The 20534-nt window shown below is 44.2% G+C and overlaps 1 protein-coding gene across 5 annotated transcripts in view; it reads right to left on the bottom strand.

Moving 5' to 3' along the window:
* Positions 1 to 2195: 2195 nt before the first annotated feature.
* Positions 2196 to 20534, bottom strand: part of SCHIP1 (schwannomin interacting protein 1) — a 151746-nt gene continuing 133407 nt past the window's right edge. For all 5 annotated transcript variants that reach the window (XM_043875375.1, XM_043875374.1, XM_043875373.1 and 2 more), the window contains 5 exons: positions 14194 to 14311; positions 11694 to 11891; positions 10644 to 10767; positions 7807 to 7900; positions 2196 to 2839 (listed from right to left, as the gene is read on the bottom strand). In XM_043875375.1, coding sequence (XP_043731310.1) covers positions 2788 to 2839; positions 7807 to 7900; positions 10644 to 10767; positions 11694 to 11891; positions 14194 to 14311 — 586 coding nt within the window. In that variant the 3' untranslated portion in view covers positions 2196 to 2787. The remainder of the gene's footprint in view (positions 2840 to 7806; positions 7901 to 10643; positions 10768 to 11693; positions 11892 to 14193; positions 14312 to 20534) is intronic.

The following is a 20534-nucleotide window of genomic DNA, read 5'->3' as shown; positions in this document are numbered from 1 at the left end:
ATGAAGATTGTCTTTCTCGGTGGGCTGAGTTTTAGCGTCAGGATTTCAGGTTGCCGATGTCACTGTAGGAGGTTTTGGTCACTGCACCTCTCTCACTTGGGCTAAGGCATTTTTGTGGTACTCATCCTTGGTTGGCTTTCCCCCAGGGTTCCAAATTAATACGAATATACTTTAATAGATATTAAAAATGATTTAAGAAAAGCTAAAAAAGAAGGAAGTTCAAGGCCATGGTTCTTAACATTAGTGTCACAAAGGGAACTTGAATAAATCCTGATGCCCACGCCACATCCTGGGCCAATTAAATCAGTGTCTGTGGAGGTGGGATGCAGGGGCCCATGGTTTCTGAAGTTCCCCAAGTGACTCCACTGTGCTGCTGAAGATGAGAACCACTGGCTTAGTGACTAATATCCTCACCCAGCTGGAGCAGCAAAGCTCCAGCATCTAGGCCTGGAGTTTCTGGGCTGGGGTCACCTCAGGGGGGCAGACAGCCAGTGCAGGGCTTTGGGGCTCATTAGAGACCTTGGCGGAGGGAGGACTTGGGGCTCCACCTGCCAGCCACGTGGTGAGCACCCTGCTCCACCCAACAGTCAACTCTCAAAAACCAAATATAATTCAGTTCAGTTCAGTCACTCAGTCATGTCCGACTCTTTGCGACCCCATGAATCGCAGCATGCCAGGCCTCCCTGTCCATCACCAGTTCCCGGAGTTTACTCAAACTCATGTCCATCGAGTCAGTGATGCCATCCAGCCATCTCATTCTCTGTCATCCCCTTCTCCCCCTGCCCCCAGTCTTTCCCAGCATCAGGGTCTTTTCCAATGAGTCACTCTTTGCATGAGGTGGCCAAAGTATTGGAGTTTCAGCTTCAGCATCAGTCCTTCCAATGAACACCCAGGACTGATCTCCTTTAGGATGGACTGGTTGGATCTCCTTGCAGTCCAAGGGACTTTCAAGAGTCTTCTCCAACACCACAGTTCAAAATTATGGGTTGCATTATTTTTTTATTCCAAATGAAAATAATCTGATTGAGGCCCATAAAGAAATGATGAGTGTTTCAATGTAAGATGGCCTATTTTAAAAAATAAAAAGGTTCTGAAACCTGGTAACTCTGAATTACTTGATACTTATCGGCATATTTTTAAAAAAGGAAAACGGAAACAGTGGATTAACCTTCTATCTTTGGATTATATCACAGACCTTACAGTGAAAACAGATGGTCTGTGGGTGGTTCTGGAATGCTGACTGCTCATCTCTGCTTTAGTTTATGGTTCTCTAATACCTACATGGGCATTCACTGATGACATTGATTCTCTGAAGTGTGTCAGTCGCTTAGCTGTGTCTGACTGTTTGTGACCCTACGGACTGTAGCCCACCAGGCTCCTCTGTCCATAAAATTCTCCAGGCAAGAATATTGGAGCGGGTAGCCATCTCCTCCTCCAGGGGATCTTCTCAACACAGGGATCAAACCTGGGTCTCCTGCACTGCAGGCAGATTCTTTACTGTCAGAGCCACTGAAACTTTCTATCTACTGAGGAACACTCTGTAATTGCATTAGACTTGGCATTTTTCTTCACATGACCAAAAGAAGTGATCGAAATGTGAAAAATGGCACCAATTAGCCTTGGGAAAAGTGCAAATGCAGGTGTCATTTGTTCATGTGGCAAATGCCGTTTGGACGCAGTCACTGACTCTGACAAGTCCAGCAGCTATTAAATCGTGTGTATGTGTTAGACGCTTCAGTAGCGTCTGAGTCTTTGCGACCCCATGAACTACAGCCCAAGAGGCTCCTCTGTCCATGGGATTCTCCAGGCAAGAACTGGAGTGGGTTGCCATTTCCTCCTCCAGGGGATCTTCCTGACCCAGGGATCACACCCACATCTCTTACGTCTCCTGCACTGGCAGGCAGGTTCTTTAGCGTTGAGCCACAAGTGTTGAAATTACTACTGATAACTTTAAGCAGGAACAAACGTGCTGGCTCTGATGTTGTTGATATTGTCTTCTTTGGACCACACACACACTCACACACAGGCTCCCAACGCTCCACAATCTTCCTGGCAATTCCCTGCATTGACTGTTCTCTGGAGCGCTTTGTTTTTCACGGAGAAAGGCTTCCCAGTGGGGGATTTCAGCTGAGGAAGAGTGAAGACAGACATATATAGCCAGCGTAGGGCTTGCTAGTGAGCAAAAAGACATATCCTATGAAACAAAGTTTTAATCTTTATTTTACATATTTATACATAAAACTTTTAAGGAACCCTCTGAATCCAACAGAATGTTAATAGCACATCTAAAAATGAACTTCAGGTAGTCAACATTCACAAAATGTTGAAAACTGATTAAAATATACATATTACGGAGAGCTACAACTTCACTACGAGGCAGGCATGTATTTTTTGACTTGGATAGCACCGTCATTTACAGTTCTTCTTTAAAACTACAGTGAAGAATGACAGCAGTCAATGGTAAAATACTGCTCCAACTCATAATCTCTAAACAAATAAAAATAAAGTTAAAACTACCCTCTTTGATTAACCATGACTTGTGGTGGTGTAAGTACTATACATTTTTTTTGTAACAATATTTTATTAAAATGCCTGATATTGAGTGGCACAGTAAAAAAATTAAAATAAATTAAGAAGCAAAGGCCAATCACTGGACGTTAAGCTTCAGACATTATCAATGACTAACACTGATATTTGTTTGTTTCTGTGCCACCTTTAGCAACAGCATTTTTACAACCACAGAAGCAAAAGAAAGTCTAGCTTGTCCTCTGGTTGGATGGCTTCTTTTCACTTTGCAGGCATTTTCTCGGCCAGGTGCTTCTGTTGACTCTCGGCATGTCTGTGGAATGAATAACACAATTATTTAGCGCTAAGGAGGAAGAGCCAAACCACTTTTCCATTGGCAGCTAAAACATCCTCCATAGTTAAATCATGGGAATCAAGAAACAGTACTTAATTAAAAAAAAAAAGAGAAAAAAAGAAAAAGAAAACAGTACTTAATTGAAATGATGGTGCCTTCTTTTGATTTTTTTCCCATGGCCAAGCTGCCTGGCACGCAGGATCTGACCAGGAATTGAACCCGGGCCCCCTCTGGATTGGGAGCATGGTCTTAACCACTGGACCACCAGGGAACTCCCTAACTATGGATGGTGATGGATCTTAGTTGTCCAACCAGGGACTGAAGCTGTGTCCTCAACAGTGAAAGGGTGGAGTCCTAACCACTACACTGCCAGGGAATTCCCTTCAATTTTTATATTCTATGTATGATTCCTTTTATCTAGTAAGTCACTGGATTAGCCTGAGACGTGTAGATGCCATTTTTCTTTGAGAAGAAAAGTGTTGTGTTTAAAAATGAAAAGGGAAAATGAACTAGGATAATTTATTTAGCAAATGTTTAATATGACCTTCTCTGTGCCAGGCACACTGCTTCTGGTGATGGGGATTTGGTGGTGAGCAGACAATGAACTCTTTATTCTCCTGGGGCATATATTTCAATGGAAAGAGACAAGAAAGGAACAGATAGCAAACAAGCAGACAGCAGACAGAAAATAAGTGCTAAGAAAAAAAGTCAGAACAAGCTATTGTGAAAGAAAGTTAACTGCATGACTACTTTATCTAAATATGCACAAAGATGCAAATTTAAGTATTAACAAGGCTCCTGTTAATAATACAATAATCCAATATCATTCTTACAAAGGGTAGTAATGTCTTTAGAACAAATGATAGGCTTTGGTGGATGCAAAGATTTCCCATATTTGATACTCTTCCTCCCCTCAATGAGTCCTAAGGGCATGATTGGGTCAGTGAGGGTGGGGACAGGGCTGGGTAATCCTTCCTACTCATCAAGTCCTATCATGGCCTGTGAGCCCAAAGGCGGGCCAACCCAGCAGCTGACCAGTGGAGACGGAGAGAGGGGAATGGCCAAGCTGCCGACGTCACTCAAATAAGCACTAATCAAACGTCTTCTGGGAGAGTGGTAGGGTCTGAAGGCTGCCAGAAACAAACATTTTGAAGGAGGATCTTAGAAAATTATAAATTGGGCAAGAGAAAAGTTATCTAATGCTGTGGTTTCCAGCTGTAATCTAAGGTTCGGGGGCAATTTCTGTGCGCTGCCTTGACTTGGGTGTGGTCGATGACATCAAGTGTAACTCACTGGCATTAATGATGCAGAATGTCTCACATCTATGGCACAGAGAAGACAAACCACAAATATCTTCAGAAAAGGGACAGCAGTGTCTTTGCCACACGCAGCAGCCCACAGATAATATTCTGATATTCACTGAACCCTAAAGGGGCTCAGGGAAAAAAGATAACAATAGCACTGCATCCCCAAGGAAAATCATGCCTTTGAGCAGATCATCTTTTTAATGTGTGTAGAAGAATCTTGCTTATTTTCATAAAGTAGCTCATGGGCCTCACTTGAACAAATTCAGCTCAAGAAATATTTTGATACCCAGTGGCTAAGATTCCATGTAGCTAATTAAATTATGGTTCTTATAGCAGCTTTAAATAGGTATCTCTTTGTATGTGAGTGTGTGTGCAAACCTACAACACGAGGTTTTCTGAGAGACAAGGATAGAACAGATAGGCAATAGCTTCAGAAAATACTGAAAGTTGGGTGTTATTTTTGAAACACACATACAAGGGTGAATTTTATTAAAATTTTAAACAAAGGAGGGAAAGAGTTTCCGTTTATAAAACTAAAAGGTTCTCATCAACTATTTATATGAAAGTCTTTAGTAGAATTAATTTCACTCATGCCCCACAAGAACTCCTTTATATCAACAATCACTTTTGAGGACTTCCTATGTGCTTGGCAGCCCCTGTCATAGGCTCTGAGGACTCTGAAATGAATGAAAGTAAGCACTGTGTCTGAAGCTGAAGATTTAATACTTTGGCCACCTGATGTGAAGAACCGACTCATTGGAAAAGACCTTGATGATGGGAAAGATTGAAGGCAGGAGGAGAAGGGGGCGACAGAGGATGAGATGGTTGGATGGCATCACAGAGTCAAAGGACATGAGTCTGAGCAAGCTCTGGGAGATAGTAGAGGTCAGGGAAGCCTGGTGTACTGTGGTTTACGGAGTCCCAAAGAGTTGGACATGACGTAGCAACTGAACAACACAGCCAGGCTGGGAGAGACAGCAAACAAATATAACACAATATGATCAGGCCCCACTTGGGAGGAGTGCCGTGCTGCCAGAAGCACAAAGAGGGTCCTAGGTCCATCTTGGGGGTTCAGGGAGCACTACTCCTAAGACATATCTAAACATGTGGTTTTCGAATTAGGCCGTGTATTGGACTCATCAGGAAAGCTTTAAAAAGCTTCTAATGCACAGAAGTCCCTGTCTCACAGAACAGTTAAATCAGAACCTCTGGGAGTGAGACCCAGGCATCAATATTTTAAAAGCTCCCCAGGTGATTCTAATGTGCAACCGAAAGTGAGAACCATGGACCTGAACTGACACCTGGATGGTAGGAGCTGGCAGGTAAAGCGAGCCGGTGAGCAGGGCTCCCTGGTAGCCGTGCTCGCAGTCTCTGGGATCCGGCTGCCACATTCTGGCCACCTTTGGGGAAGTTGAAGTATATTTAGATCCCCCCCCCCCCCCCGGCAATGAGAAAAATTATATTTTTGCAGCCAGAAATGGACATAGAAACTACTCCCCACCTGCTCTTGTTCAAGGGTCTCTCCAACACCTTTAAATAAGTGACTCCTCTCCTCTAAACCCCATGGTTCTGCCCGCCCCGTCTCCCACGATCATACCATCTGCAGTATAAACATAGTACACTGCAGACCTAAGTAACAGCTGAACATTTGGAGGAAAGGGAGGGGCTTCTGCATGTCTTCTTTGCACCAAGGACTGCCAGCACTGCTCTGAGGGACAGAGAAACTGTCCTCTGTTACCACTGGCGAGTCACAGAGCTGATGAAAGAGTTTACATCTTTCTCAGAAGATGCATGTCCTTGTATAGTTCACTACTGATTTCCCATAACCTTTTTTTAAAAAAATAATTTTATTTATATATCAGCTGTGCTGGGTCGGGCTTTTCTCTAGCTGAGGGGAGCAGGGGTTACTCTCTAGTTGCCTTGTGTGGGCTTCTCATCATGGTGGGTTCTCTTATTGCGGAGCACGGGCTCTGGGGCGCTGGTCTGCAGTAATTGCGGCTCAGGGGCTTAGCTGCTCCGAGGCTCCTGGACCAGAGATTGAACCCCTGTCTCCTGAATTGGCAGGTGGATTTCTTTACCAGTGGGCCACAAGGGAAGCCCCTGAGTTCCCATAATCTTAACCCCTATGTGCAAAGTTCTTAGCCTAACAAAAAGGGAGGTGTCTTACAATTGCTGGTGCAGTGCCTGAATATATCTGTAGGGGGCAGTAACAATATTTGAATGGTACCATATTTCAGATGTAGGCAAACATGCTAAGAAGGTACGAGAAGACCTTCTGGTTTTTTGTTTGTTTTTGTTTTTGTTAGGAGCAATCGCAATAACATCCAAAGCATACAAAACAGAGTGCTGCCCACAGGTCTTTAAAAACAAACTTAAACATAGTTCTGCAGCCTTTATTTTGCTACCTGAGCTATTTTTATAACATTGCATTTGGGAAAATATTTAACCCAGTGTCTCACACAGAGAACAGGTCCCTGTGGTGAGTGCTGGGAGCATTGTCACTACATATGTTGTCAAGCTTCCCTTGGATGGTTCTGGATCACATGGTTAATTCCTTATGTTATTGTGACAAGCAGTTTTCTCTCTCTCTTCGGGTGCCTCTACTCTCTGAATACCATCTCCGGGATTAATAGTAATTGTTGCCTTGTGGCTTAAAGACTTCCTATAAACTGACTCAGAAAAGGTGTCATAAGACCGTAGGAATGCTCACAGTTTTTCCATGCACTTCACGTACTTATTATGAGAGGCTTTTCCACAAAGAAAATGACAAAGAAACGCAAGATCTTGACTAGCATTAGTCTAGTTTCCCTACTGCCCAGGGAAGGAGGCATTCTTCACCTCTTTACAGAGAGGGGGCCTGGAGCCAGGCCCAGCTAGAAACTCAAGTCTCGGAGTCTCCCCATGGTGAGAGCAATCTGGTGGCGCTGGTGCTGTGGAAAGATGCCAGGGTCCTCGCCTTCTGGGCATGGCAGATGTCATCAGGAGCTGGGTCAGATAACAGCAAGTGCCACTTGGGGACAGCCACCATGGTGCCGGAAGCATGCCCGCATGGAAGGGTTTAGGGACAACTCCCCAGGGGGATGGTCCTTCAGGATAAAGTTCTTAGGCCAGAACTGCTGACCAGATTGAGGTGGGGGTGTTCCAATGCACTGACAACCCATCACAAGGGAAGGACGGTTGTGCAGAAGCAAAGCATTTGGGTGGGAAAAGTTTCGGCTACCTGCATGCATGCTCAGTCACTCAGTCGTGTCTGACTCTTTGAGATCCCGTAGACTGCTTCCCTCCATCTAAATAGCTGACACCAGCAGAAATTAGGCGAGTCACTCATGAAAGTAAAGGAAGAAATTCTCGACAGCTCCATGTGTGTGTCAATCCCTCAGTCGTGTCTGACTCTTTGAAACCCCATGGACTGTAGCCCTTCAGGCTCCTCTGTTCATGGGATTCTCCAGGCAAGAATACTGGAGTGGGTTGCCATTTCCTTCTCCAGGGGATCTTCCTGACCCAGGGATCGAACCCTCATCTCCCGTGTTGGCAGGCAGATTCTTTATCACTAGTGCCACCTCATTCCTGCCTTAATTCTTAAGCTTCCGATCATCCTGGGCTTCTTTCCTTCTTTGGGAAGGGTGAGGCCCCGCTGACCTGGTCAAGTCCTCGATGTCCACCAGCATGGCATCCTGTTCCGTGTGCAGCTCGTCTCGGATAAGGAGCAGCTGGACCAGCTCTTCGTTCAAGCCTGGGGCAAACGAAAGAGAGCGTTAATAAAGCTGCATCAAAGTCAGGATGTCAAACTATCTATGGACCATGGTGTGTGTACCATATAGACACACACATATAAACAAACAGCTAAACACAGTAGGAAAGTATTTTTGCTGAAACGTTAGGGTTCTCATTAGCTTCTCAGAAGCTCAGGAGAAGTCACCCATTTGAGAGCACTAGTTTGCCTACTTACAGAAGTGTTGGAAGAAAAGGCGTATGAAGTAAATCCAATTACATTCGCATTAAAGTGGGAAAAGAAGTGGTTAGCTGTTAGGAAAGTAGCTTGTTAGAAGAAGCAGGATTTTATTTTGAAGATACGTGAGTGTAAAAGTCTGGGGCATGTTGAGTTCTCCACCGTTCATCTTCAGGGGGCTCCAGGCCATGCTGAGCGCTGGAGGGGCCGCCCCACTTGACGGGCATCACATCAGATGCCCAGCTGGACAGGGAGGGGCTTGAGGATGCTCAAAGGTTACCTGGGGCCACGAGGAGGAGCAGCCCGACATGCAGGCTGTTCAAAGAAAGAGTAAAATCTAAAGATGTGGGAGAATGAGATACGAAAGACCTGGAGAAATCACCCCTGGTCTCCAGACAACAGGTGCTGAGGAAAAGACTCCTTAGGATTTATACCGGGAATAAAATAGATGGAAACACGGCTAGACTTCCTGAAATCTGTGCACTGGGTTAATCTGGTTTCTGCCATTGGAAAATATAAACAAGCCCGGGGCTGCTTCTTGCTTTTCCCCCCATACTGACTTAGAACAAAAGCGTCTAGGTTTGAACATGTGGACACGTGGGGAGAGGATTCATTTGGCAAGAGCTCTAGGCCCAGCAACAAAAGGAAGGAAGAGGGTACTCAGCAAGGTCCTCCTTGAAAACGCTGGATTCAGACCTGAAATGATGCATTTGCCTGCCTTTAGTTCAGATTTGTTTCCAATTTTAAAAAGGAGAAAAAAAATCATACAAAGAAATCTAAAACTTCCTCTACTCCTGAAAAGGACTAGCTGGCAATGCTATTATTTACAAGTCTAAGGAAGATATTTTGATGGTAAGAGATCAGAAAGCCTTTTAAATCCTTGAAAGAAAAATACTCCTAGTAATTTATTCTCAACGAAAATTAAAATATAGTAGAACTTCAAAAAAAAAATCCTATAAATCTATGGTTTGTGACCCCACAGACTGTAGCCTACCAGGCTCCTCTGTCCAGGGGGTTTTCCAGGCAAGAGTACTGGAGTGGGTTGCCATTTCCTGCTCCAGGGGATCTTCCCGACCCAGGGATCGAACCCAGGTCTCCAGTATTGCAGACAGACACTTTACCGTTCGAGCCACCAGGGAAGCCCAAAATGTAGTAGAACTTCAAAAAAAAATCCTATGAATCTATGGTTTCCTAATTAAAATGTAAATCCTTTCTTTTGATTTTAAAATAATGAAGGTATTGAGTTAAGACTCCGTGCTTACACTGCTGTGGGTGTGAGTTTGATCCCTCGTTGGGGAACTAAGATCCCTCATGCTGCCTGGTGTGGTTGCCCTGACTCCGCAAAATATTGAAGGTATTAAATCGCCACTGCGCATTTTATTTTTTTCTAGTGAGTTCTTAGGGCAGCTTTCTATACTGGCATAGCGCATGGGAATGTCTTTTCTACATGAAGTTTAAAATTTTTTATTATGGACATTTTCAAAGTGATACAAAAGCAAAGAGACACGAATCCCCTTGCCCTATGCATCCAATCAGCTTCAAAAATAATCAACTCCTGGCCAGTCGTAACTGACGTTTCTCCCCTTCTCCAGTGAGGTCATTTTATAGTGAATTTCAGACATCCTATTGTTTCATACATAAACGCTTCAGTATGCATCTCCAAAGACAGGGCTCTTTTTTTCTTTTAAATTAACATAACCATAATGCCTTTATTGTACCTGAATAAGTCAATACATCTTTAATAAAACATTTAGTTAATGTTCGAATTTCCCTACTTGGTTCCCAAATACTTTTTTATAGTTGGTTTGCATTGGGTTGGCATGTCTCTTAAGTGGTTTTAATCTATCAGCCATGGACTTTATGGACTCGTATGTTTCAAGGCTGGAGGGCTCGTGAGTTCACCTGGATTCAGCAAGATGACCCAGTGACTGAGCTCTCTCTGTTACTGGCCCAGCACATGCCCTTCTCTGCACAACCAGTTGAATGAATGCCACTCACTCACCACAACTCCCTGCACACTTCCGGTAGAGGTCCTTCTTTATTCTGGGGGTGAAAGGCCCACTCCTTCTCACCCTATAATTTTCACCTATCGGTCCTATACACTTTCGCCACCTGAAGTCCCACAACATAAGGTGAATAGGATCTGATGAGCTAAAATAAATTATATATACAAGTAAAGCTGAGCACACAATTGTATACGTATAATACACATACAAATATATATAAATACAACAAAAGACCTGGAACTACTAAATTGTATTCTACAAACAGGTGTTGTGACCCAACTATATGCCAGGCACTGTGCTAGAAGCTGGGGATTTCAGATGAATAAAAAGGACCCTTAGTCTCTGTGAATCTTGAAAAAGTCTTAAAGTTTCTCAACACGTTATAGTGAAAAAACAAAGGGAAAAAGAGAGGGTCGATTCTCTTCCTTTCCTTGCAAGGACACAGGAGGACCCCGAGGAAACGTGATATCCCATGATATTTAACACTTCATATCCCATCTTCCAGAGTATCTTACACTTACTTTCTATCTGGGAGTGGAGATCATTGACTATCACTTGTAGCTGCCCAATAGTCATGTCTCTCAGGTCAGTGGGCTTTAAACTTCTTTTCATCAAGCACTCACTTATATGAGGCATGTGTGGCAGCTGAAGACACAAAAGGAAGAAACAGCGATGAGCGCAGAATAGTAAGCACATTGAATACAGGACCCAGTTTTCTCCTAAAAGACCCACCTTCATTCACCCACTTCAGGGTCCTCGTTTAAAAGCTTTTCCTGTCTGATTTCTCCAATGCAAGGCCCTCCATTCACACACCACACATTCTCACATGTTATCAGCATCATAATGGGACATACTCAAATCAAAAGTTTTTGGACTGGTCTACAACTGACAGTCAATAATTAGATCCACAAGTGAATTACCAGGGAGCTCAAGCAGTTATCAGTTACATAGATTAAATTACTAAGACCCACTATTTATTAATTTATAGCATGCTACAAGCACTGTGCCAAGTGCTTTGAACACTTTTTCCACTGAATTCTCACAATCATGCTCTGACACAGGTGTTATTATTATCCCCATTTTACAGATGAGAAAACTGAGACTTGCCCAGAGCCCCACAGTAGATCAATGGCAGGGCTCGTCTTAAGCTCCAAAGGCCACGGCCTTTATCCACTCTATCACACTGCCTTCATTGAACGGTAGGAACAAAGAGTTAAAGCAATAGTGAGTTTGCCACAGCAATGGGTTCTTACTAAGACCGCTTTAAAGGAATGAAAATATTCTCACAACAGCTAAGACTGGCCTGAAGACACAGAGTAGATGTGAATGGGGAGCAAAGTCTATGTTTGTGAAATCTGTAGCTTATGCATCCTTCAGTGATACAGTAGGAAGGAAAAAGAAACAGACTTAAATATTTCTCAATGAAGTTTTACACAGTGCCTTCTAGAAACCCAAGTTTGCGTAACTCTGGGAAAGGACTGAGACAGCCTCAACCATGTGCAGCCACCCCTCGCCAGCCAACCACCGCACGCCCGCCCCCAGTCCGCTGCATTTCAGCGCTCGCTGCTTACGAGATCAGCGACGGGAGACTTTTTCCTGTTCTGTTTTTCCACTTCCACTTGCATTTTGGCCATTGGTTTGGCCATGGCAAGGGCCATTTTGGCTTCGGCCTGTAGTTTCTTTTGCCTTGTGAGGAAATCCATGTCATCCAGGGATTCGGATTCTTCTTCAGTAGTGTCTCTATCTGAGTAGGAAGAACTCTGTTTGCTCTGAAAAGGGAAAAAAAAAGCAGCATCTGAGCTTTGTGCACGGGGTCCCACCTTTGGAGACAGACTACAGCCTTCCCTGAGTCCTCTCTCAGAGCGGCCAAGAGTCCCCTCCATCAACACAACCCAACTCTTGATTTGATCTGTACCAATCACAGATAACTTTTATTGAATGATTATTTATTTACCATTAGCATTTAATGGGTCAGGGCATTCCCCTGGAGGAGGGCATGGCAACCCACTCCAGGTATTCTTGCCTGGAGAATCCCATGGACAGAGGAGCCTGGCAGGCTACAGTGCAGGGGCTCAAAAAGAGTCGGACATGACTGAAGCAATTTAGCACACAGCATTTAATGGAAACAATGTGCTAGCATTGTTCTAAGTTCTTTGCATATTATTTTTTGCATTTACTTATTTGCTGCTTTATATTTAATAACTGTATTTCAATATAATTCTTTTTTAAAATTTTTAATTAATTTTTATTGGCATATAGTTCCTTTACAATGCTGTGTTAGTTTTTGCTGTAGAGCAAAGTGAATCAGTTATATGTGTGTGTATACATATACATACTTCTCTTTTTTAGTAAGTAACATTTTCAAAGGTAGTTTATCTCCTCAGTTTCAATAAAAGGCTGATTTTAGCATAAAATGTAACATAATTAATAATAGGGATTATATATATTTATAACAAACTTGAGACTTTTCTTTGATTCTTACTCTCAAAAGTTGCTTGAAATGAACAGACAACAGCAAAATATTTCACCCAGAGCTCAGGTGTTACGTTACTCCCTGAGTGGACAGGATCTCAGCTATCCAAAGAAGTTCTCTTGTGGCACTGTACTCAACAACTAACATAGTTTCCTGTTAGTTGGTCTTCGATAAGAAAGGTGCTGGATAGACCTCCCAGAGAGGAAAGAAATTCAGGAATAAGTACTCAGGGTCATCAAGCCATCTTTTATATATGTGTGCAAGGAAAAGTGTTGTTTAGTTGCTAAGTCGAGTCCCACTCGTCGTGACACCATGGGCTGTAGCCCACCTGTCTTCTCCATCCATGGGCAAGGGTACTGGAGTGGGTTGTCATTTCTTTCTCCAGGGGATCTTCCCTGCCCAGACATCTGACCTTTGTCTCCAGCTTGGCAAGCGGACTCTTTACCACTGACCCACCAGGGAAACCCCGCAAGGAAGAGTAAGCAAAGCTTAACCCACATTATTTTGCTAGTTTCTCTGAGAGGTATCTTTTCAGTGCTAGCCCTCCCACCCTCTGCCAGGACCCCATCCCCTGTCTTTTAAAATGTGTCCACTGCTAGTCTATGCTCATATTTCTAAGACCAATGGGGAAGGAATGGTATATAGCATATTTTCTATTTTTTTATTTACTGCATACAATTCTTTTTTTAAAATTAATTTTTATTGGCACATAGTTGCTTTACAATATTGTGTTAGTTTCCGCCTTATGGCAAAGTGAATCAGCTGTATGTTTACATATATCCCCTCTTTTTTGGATTCCCTTTCCATTTAGGTCACCATAGGACACTGAGAAGAGTTCCTTGTGCTATACAATAGGTTCTCATCAGTTATCTACTTTACACCCAGTAGTGTATATATATCAACCCCAATCTTCCAATTCATCACCCCCTCTTTCTCCTTTCTCCTCTAGCATCCAGATGTTCCCTACATCTGTGTCTCTATTTCTGTGTTGCAATAAGACAATCTACACCATTTTTCTAGATTCCACATATATGTGTAAATAATATATGATATTTGTTTTTCTCTTTCTGACTACTTCAGGCTTATGACAGTCTCTAGGCCCATCCATGTCTCTGCAAAAGCCACCATTTCATTCCTTTTTATAGCATATTTTCTTTTATAATTTTTAGGGCCTATGTGATTTTCCTGATGATTTAATATGAAAGTAGTTGCTAACTTTAACAGAACTTATGTATCCTCAGATCACAGTTTCAAGTTTTCAATCACTCAAATTTTAGGAACATGTCACGTTAAGAAGGGCTTCCCTGGTGGCCCAGGCAATAAAGAAGCTCCTGCAGTGTAGGAGACAGGAAGACCCCCTGGAGAAGGGAATGGCTACCCACTGCTGTATTCTCGCCCGGAGAATCCCATGGACAGACGAGCCTGGTGGGCTACAGTCCATGGGGTTGCAAAGAATCGGACACGACTGAGTGACTTCCACACTTCATGAGACATCTCTTTCTAAATCTCTGCAATGTTTGTTCCTGATCAACAACAGAAAAGAAGCTAAGTGAGCAGGAAAGCACACTCTGAGCCTCAGTGGCAGCTCGGAGACTCACCATGGGAGACAAGGGGGTGTCCAGGCTGGTTTCGGTCTTGCTGTCATCAGCATCGCTGTCCTTGTCACTGCCGCTGTCGTTGACAAAGCAGATCTGCAGGTTCATCCCGCTCTGCAGGCTGGGCAGAAGCACACAGAACACTCATTCCACTCAGCTATTTGTTACCCGGTAGCATCCAAAAACAGTGGTTTTGCTAGAGAAAGTAGTTTAATGTGTTCTTCCCAGGGAGCAGTGAGTGATCAGTATTATGCCCAATTCATAAATGGTAACTTTTACTAGAGGATAAGAAAGATACATTGATAAACAGTAAGGTGGTAACTTTTAACTCCTACTGTAGTAGCTTTTTTTCCACACAGAAATTCATGTTGTTGAAAAACTAATTTCAAGCCCCATTATAGCACCTGGCACAATACCAAACACATCGTTGGGACACGATAAAAATGTGTTGAGACACTGAGTTTACATTTTTGTCGATGAAGATGAATGGATCCTCAGCCAAGCAGGGCTGCCTGGTGTCATCTGATGTCCTGCCCCACAGGGACAACCCAAAGATGCTCATTAAAGCCAGCATCCCGGGGCCAGAGGTCTCAGAAAAAAAGACTCCCCCCTTTTTTTTTGCCTCAAATATAAAAAGGTCACCTATCAGACAAGTTGATCTTTGCACCTTTCACTGTGACAAGTCAGAGCTGATTCGGTGTTAGGAAAATTTTATTTGAGGCAGTTGCCAAAAGCCAACTGAGGGAGCTCATTTATGTCATTAAGGAAAAAAAAAAAAAAAAACCACACACCAGAGGTTCACCCTAGAGAAACTTAAGGGAACTTCCAACCTAGTCATAAAGGCACAACGCTGGAACACAGCAAGGCTCTGCAGACCGCCTGGCGCGCCGAGCCTCAGAGGCAGAGATGTCTTGGGAGTTCATTATGTTTGTGGCGAATCCGGGAAGCTCCAGGAGGGATGCTTCTGGAAATGTGGTCACAAAGGGCCGCCAGGCTGTGTATCTGCCACACACACAGCCAGGCTGAGGATCCAACTCTGTGTCCTCATGCTCATTGGAGGGCGAACACGTTTCATGACTGTTTGACAACAAAAAGTTTTTCAAGAAGCACTTTCTTAGCAACCCTAGTATCTCCAGTCTGTATGTAAGCTTTGAGAAAGAAAAAGCAGAAGGAAACCCCTTAAGCAGCAAGGGTCCTAAGGAGGCTTGTGTAAACCAGGTTTAGAAGAGTGGACGCTGAATCTGCTCTGACATTACTGTCACAGTGAGAGACGCAAAGATCAACTCGTCTGATAGATGACGTTTGCATTTTTAAAAAATTCCAGTGGGTAGGGATGCTCTGTACAAAATGCTCAGATGACTCACTGAATGCACTTGTTTGATTGAAAACAATACAGAAGTCAGAAAAAGGACTGATTTAACACGGGCACCACTGTTACGTGTATGCACTGCCACCTGTTGTTAACTTCTGTGATTACTGAGAGTCCCAACTTATTTCCCCAGGAAGGAAATGCAGCCTTTCTCTCAGTAGGTCCAATTCCGTTGCTCCCCACCCTCCCGTGCAGGCAAGCAGAGTCAGGCCCAGGGCTGGTCGCAGAAGGTGACAGGTTCTTCTGTGATCAGCTGAGGGTGCTTGGAATCAGCAGGACTTAGGTTTGAATTCTCACTTCATTCCCTGAGCATAATACTCAATCTGTATCTTCATCTGTAAAACAGGGTGTATAATTCAGTAAGAAGGAAGCTTCAATACTACGGCCACCTGATGCAAAGGGCTGACTCATCGGAAAAGACCGTGATGCTGGGAAAGATTGAAGGCAAGAGGAGAAGGGGACGACAGAGGATGAGATGGTTGGATGGCATCACCGACTCAAATGGACATGCACTGGTGGACTCAATGGATTCAACAGACTCAATGAACAAACTCCGAGAGATAGTGAAGCACAGGGAATCCTGGCGTGCTGTCGTCCATGGGATCGCACAGGGTTGGACGTGACTGAGCAACAGAAAGACTGAAGGTGGGAGGAGAAGGGGCGACAGAGGATGAGATGGTTCGATGGCATCACCAACTTGATGGACCTGAGTTTGAGCAAGCTCCGGGAGTTGGTGATGGACAGGGAGGCCTGGCATACTGCAGTCCATGGGGTCGCAAAGGGTCAGACACAACTGAGTGACTGAACTGAAGTGAGTGACATAACAAGAAAGAAAAATGAGAGGATTTAGCTCAGAGCTGGCATAGGACAGGTGCTTTGTACGTGTTCATTATCCTCCTCCCTACTTTCTGAAAGCCTACACAAAGGAACACAGGATTTTAAAGGTGACGCAACTTTGTAAAGAGACCCTTGAAGTCACGTACTTGAACACCTGGCCTGTCACGGCAGTTTCTGATGCACAACTGACTCTCTGAGACATCCTGAGCTGACTTGAACTGTTAGGCAGCTTGAAAATTTATTGAGATGGAACATGTCTCCTTTTAATTTTCTTCCAATAGAATATTTTTTTCTGGAGTAATCTAATATGTTCAGGTTACCCTTTGATCCCATGTAAATTAAGCTTTAAAATTCATTATTTGTAGTTGGTAAAAAATAAAAAAAAAGTCAACCATTTTTAACAATGAAACTCAAGATCCATGGATTGGACAATAGTGGGAAATAAAAGTGCAAATTAAAAACAGACATATTTTAAAGTCATATCTTAAAGACATTTCAAATTAAACCTAATTTGAATCTAGAACTACATAGTATTTCCTATTTATCGAATAAAGTCTCGAAGAGAAGATGATACTACATAAACAGATTATAAACACACAAAATCACTGACAATACCATTGCAAAATAAAGTTTAAAACATCTGAAGAAATACATTTCATTCTGAAGAAAGCTTGATCATAAATTCTGATGTGTTGCCCCCAAACTGACCTTTGTGCTAAGGCCCTTAGACCTAAATCAACCATCCCACACAGCGTTTCTAACTCAGGAAAGGCAAATTTAAAAAAAAAAAAAGGAAGGCTTTAGTAGTTGGAGCAAAATGAAAAAAATCACCTCAGGTAGAAATTCAGAAAATCGCCTTAGTAACACATTATCACCGTGGGAAACTGCGCAGACCTTCTTAGAGGGCGAGCCTTATAATTCCTTGTAGCGGTAATCACCAAGAATGTTACTCTCAGGAAAAGGAAATTATATGACACAGCAGCTAATAGTTCAGCGGGGATTTTAGTAAAGACATCTTAAAACAGACTCAGGTTTCAAGGAGGATTTGTTTCCCTTTAGCCTTTAAGTGGGTTTAAGATGAAGGCAGCTTTTAGGAAGACTCAACCACAGCTCCCAAGCAGCGGCCGGGTGCTGCCGAGGGTCTCTGTGCTGCAGGGTCAGGGGCCATGACCCCTGCTCGGGGCCCCTTCCCACCCTGGGAGGCATGGCTGCCCTGAGGCTCTTCCTCTGGCCCCCTGGAGCCCAGGCCTCTGTCCTTCCCACTACTGCGGGGGCCTCGATCACAACAGGGCTACACAGTCCTGGGAAATTCCAGCAGCTGGGGGGCTAATTTGCCTGGATCTCTCCAGCACAGTCTGCGGTGAAAACAAAACACCGTCCTCTTCTTGTTAATTAGTGTAAAATTGAAAGCATCCAATTCGAGGTTACTTGATGTTTGGAGTGGCGCTTGGCAGACTGCGACGTGCAAAAGGCTGCTTGACATGTGTCTTGCCTTGGATTTGATTTCTGGAAGGTCTGTGCCCTGGTCACCCCAGGAACTGCTTCTCCTTATGCCATGAACAGCCATACTGTTGCCCAGGGTTACTGACAGGGAGCCAAGCCCCTGAGAAGGGGCTGTCCTAGATGAAGAAGGCTCAGAAACACAGAGAGAAAAAGACTGTGTCTTCTGGACGTCTCTGTGAGTTCATGTGGCTTTCTGAGGGACAGTTCTTGCCACCCAGAATTGGGAAGGCATTTAGTCGAGAGGCTATTCAGCCTCGGTGTCCTCTTGGCATTTATAGTGAGGGAAACTGTTACTTGGGGCTTCCTGGGTGGCTCAGTGGTAAAGAATCTGCCTGTAATTCAGGAGACTCAGGTTTGATCCCTGGGTTGGGAAGATCCTCTGGAGAAGGGCATGGCAACCGACTCCAGTATTCTTGCCTTGAGAATTCCATGGACAGAAGAGCCTGGCGGGCTATAGTCCATGGGGGTCGCAAACACTTGGGACGTGACTGAAGTCTCTAAGCAACTGTTACTGAGAGAATGCCTGCGCTGATTTCTCATTACTATCACCAGGCATATTATGAAAAAAAAAAACACGGAATTGAGAGAATGATGGAGTTGGAAAAATCTTACCTCCTAAGAATCCTAGCTACCTGGTGATAACATTTGGTAGAAAGATAATACTTTTTTTTTCCCCTTCACAAGACAAGGAAAAGACTAGTTTACTCCCTGGGAGAAGTGATGGCTGGTCCTAAAGTTTGCTGTGACGTCAACTGGGGGCAGCAGCATTGGAAACCCAGCCTCTGTCCTGGCCTTGGGTTTCGATGACTGGGAGTGGCCTGGTGTGATGGCCAGCTCCAAAACTCAGAACAAATTGGGGTGTTTCTCGATTTTAGAAACAGGAATCTCCCAGCACCAGCTGAAACTGCCTGCATTCACACAGAAATGGTTAAGATTCTTTGGTTCTATACCCTACACCACACCTTGGTTAACTTCACTTGGACAGTGGCATTGAATGTGAGTTAAAAGTGTGTTCACTACATTCTTTCCCTGGGCTGAACAACCATCTGTGGGTTACGGGGAAGCCACGCTCAGTCGCTCAGTCGTGTCCGACTCTTTGCGACCCTATGGACTGCAGCCCGCCAGGCTCCTCTGTCCATGAGATCTTCCAGGCAAGAATACAGCAGTGGGTTGCCATTTCCCTCTCTAGGGATGGGCAAGGCAGGGATTACTTGAAGAACTCAGATAACTTGTTCCTGATCTGTGACAGCCTGATTATTAAAATGTCCCAACTCTTCTCTTCCCTCTGTCTGGTCCCTCTGTAATAAGATTGTGGCTTCTCCATCCAGAGGTAGAGTCTATTTCCTGATCCCTGGGCGGCCCTCCTGATCTGCCACGGCCAACAGAGTGCGGAGGAAGTGATGGCGTTAGAGTGTGGAGTCTCCCCCTGCAGGGAAAGCTGCCACTGCCCAGGTCCAGCTCGGCCGGATGGCAGAAGACAGGCTTTGCAGCACAGAGCTCAACTGTCAACTGTCCCAACTGCGGCCCCAGGCATCTGAGAGACCTCAGTGAAGAGCAGCAGAGGCACCGTGCCAACCCATAGCTGATCACAGACACAGGAGGAAGCCCCGTGTGAACCCAGGTCTGACCAGCAGTAGAAATCAACGCTTATCATCTGATGCCACTGATGTGGGTGGGTTTTTATGATATACCATCACTGTGGCGGCAGATAACTGCTGAAAGGTTACAAAGCAAGAGACTACAGGCTGTACCTCCAGTGGCCTTTCCCCCACACTGCACTTATTCTCAGGTGTGGATTTATCAAGTCTTGCCTGTGATGGCAATATAATTTTAAGCGCATATACCTCCTGTTGTTAGTTTTTGTTTAGTTGCTAAATCGTGTCCGACTCTTTTGTGACCCCACTGTCTGCAGCCCACCATGCTCCTCTGTCCATGAGATTTCCCAAGCAAGAATACTGAAGCAGGTTGCCATTCCCTTCTCCAGGGGATCTTCCTGACCCAGGGAGCAAACCCGAGTCTCCTGCATTGGCATGCAGATTCTTTATGGCTGGGCCACCAGGGAAGCCCATGTATTAATCCTGTAGTTGCCTATAATTTCAAGGCAATTGTATGGTTTCCTTAAGAAACAGAGTAAAAGGGAACTTCAAAACGCCTAGGCATTTCAAACCTGCATGCATTGCTCACCTTCTGTCCAAAACCAGTGTGGTTGTGAGGGCCTCTGGCTCCGCTGTTACTCATTACTCAGTATTCCCAACTAGTCTGTGGCTGGACTGTTAAAATATATTGCCTTTATTTATTTTAATGGGTCTTTGATGCATTATTCAAAGGCTTTCTACATAAAGCCTTTCTACATTTGCTGTTTTATGAGAATTTCAAAGGAGATGGAATATAAAATGTATGCTGTAATTAACCAAGGATAGCTGTGAACACATTTCATTTTTCTAAGAATCTGTCATGAAGAAGGAATGTGGGAACACCTGAGGTCTGGGTAAGTTCTAGATACATGGGGTGTATGATGGTGTCTCTGTAGGATGCACTGAGGTGGGTTAAAATGAAGCGCTGCTAGGGACTTCCCTGGAGGTCCAGTGGTTAAGACTCAGAACTTCCACTGCAGGGGGCATGGGTTTGATCTCTG

The sequence above is a fragment of the Cervus elaphus genome, chromosome 19 (genome assembly GCF_910594005.1).
Source record: "Cervus elaphus chromosome 19, mCerEla1.1, whole genome shotgun sequence".
Taxonomy (NCBI): domain Eukaryota; kingdom Metazoa; phylum Chordata; class Mammalia; order Artiodactyla; family Cervidae; genus Cervus; species Cervus elaphus.
This window is presented reverse-complemented; position numbering and strand designations above follow the sequence as displayed.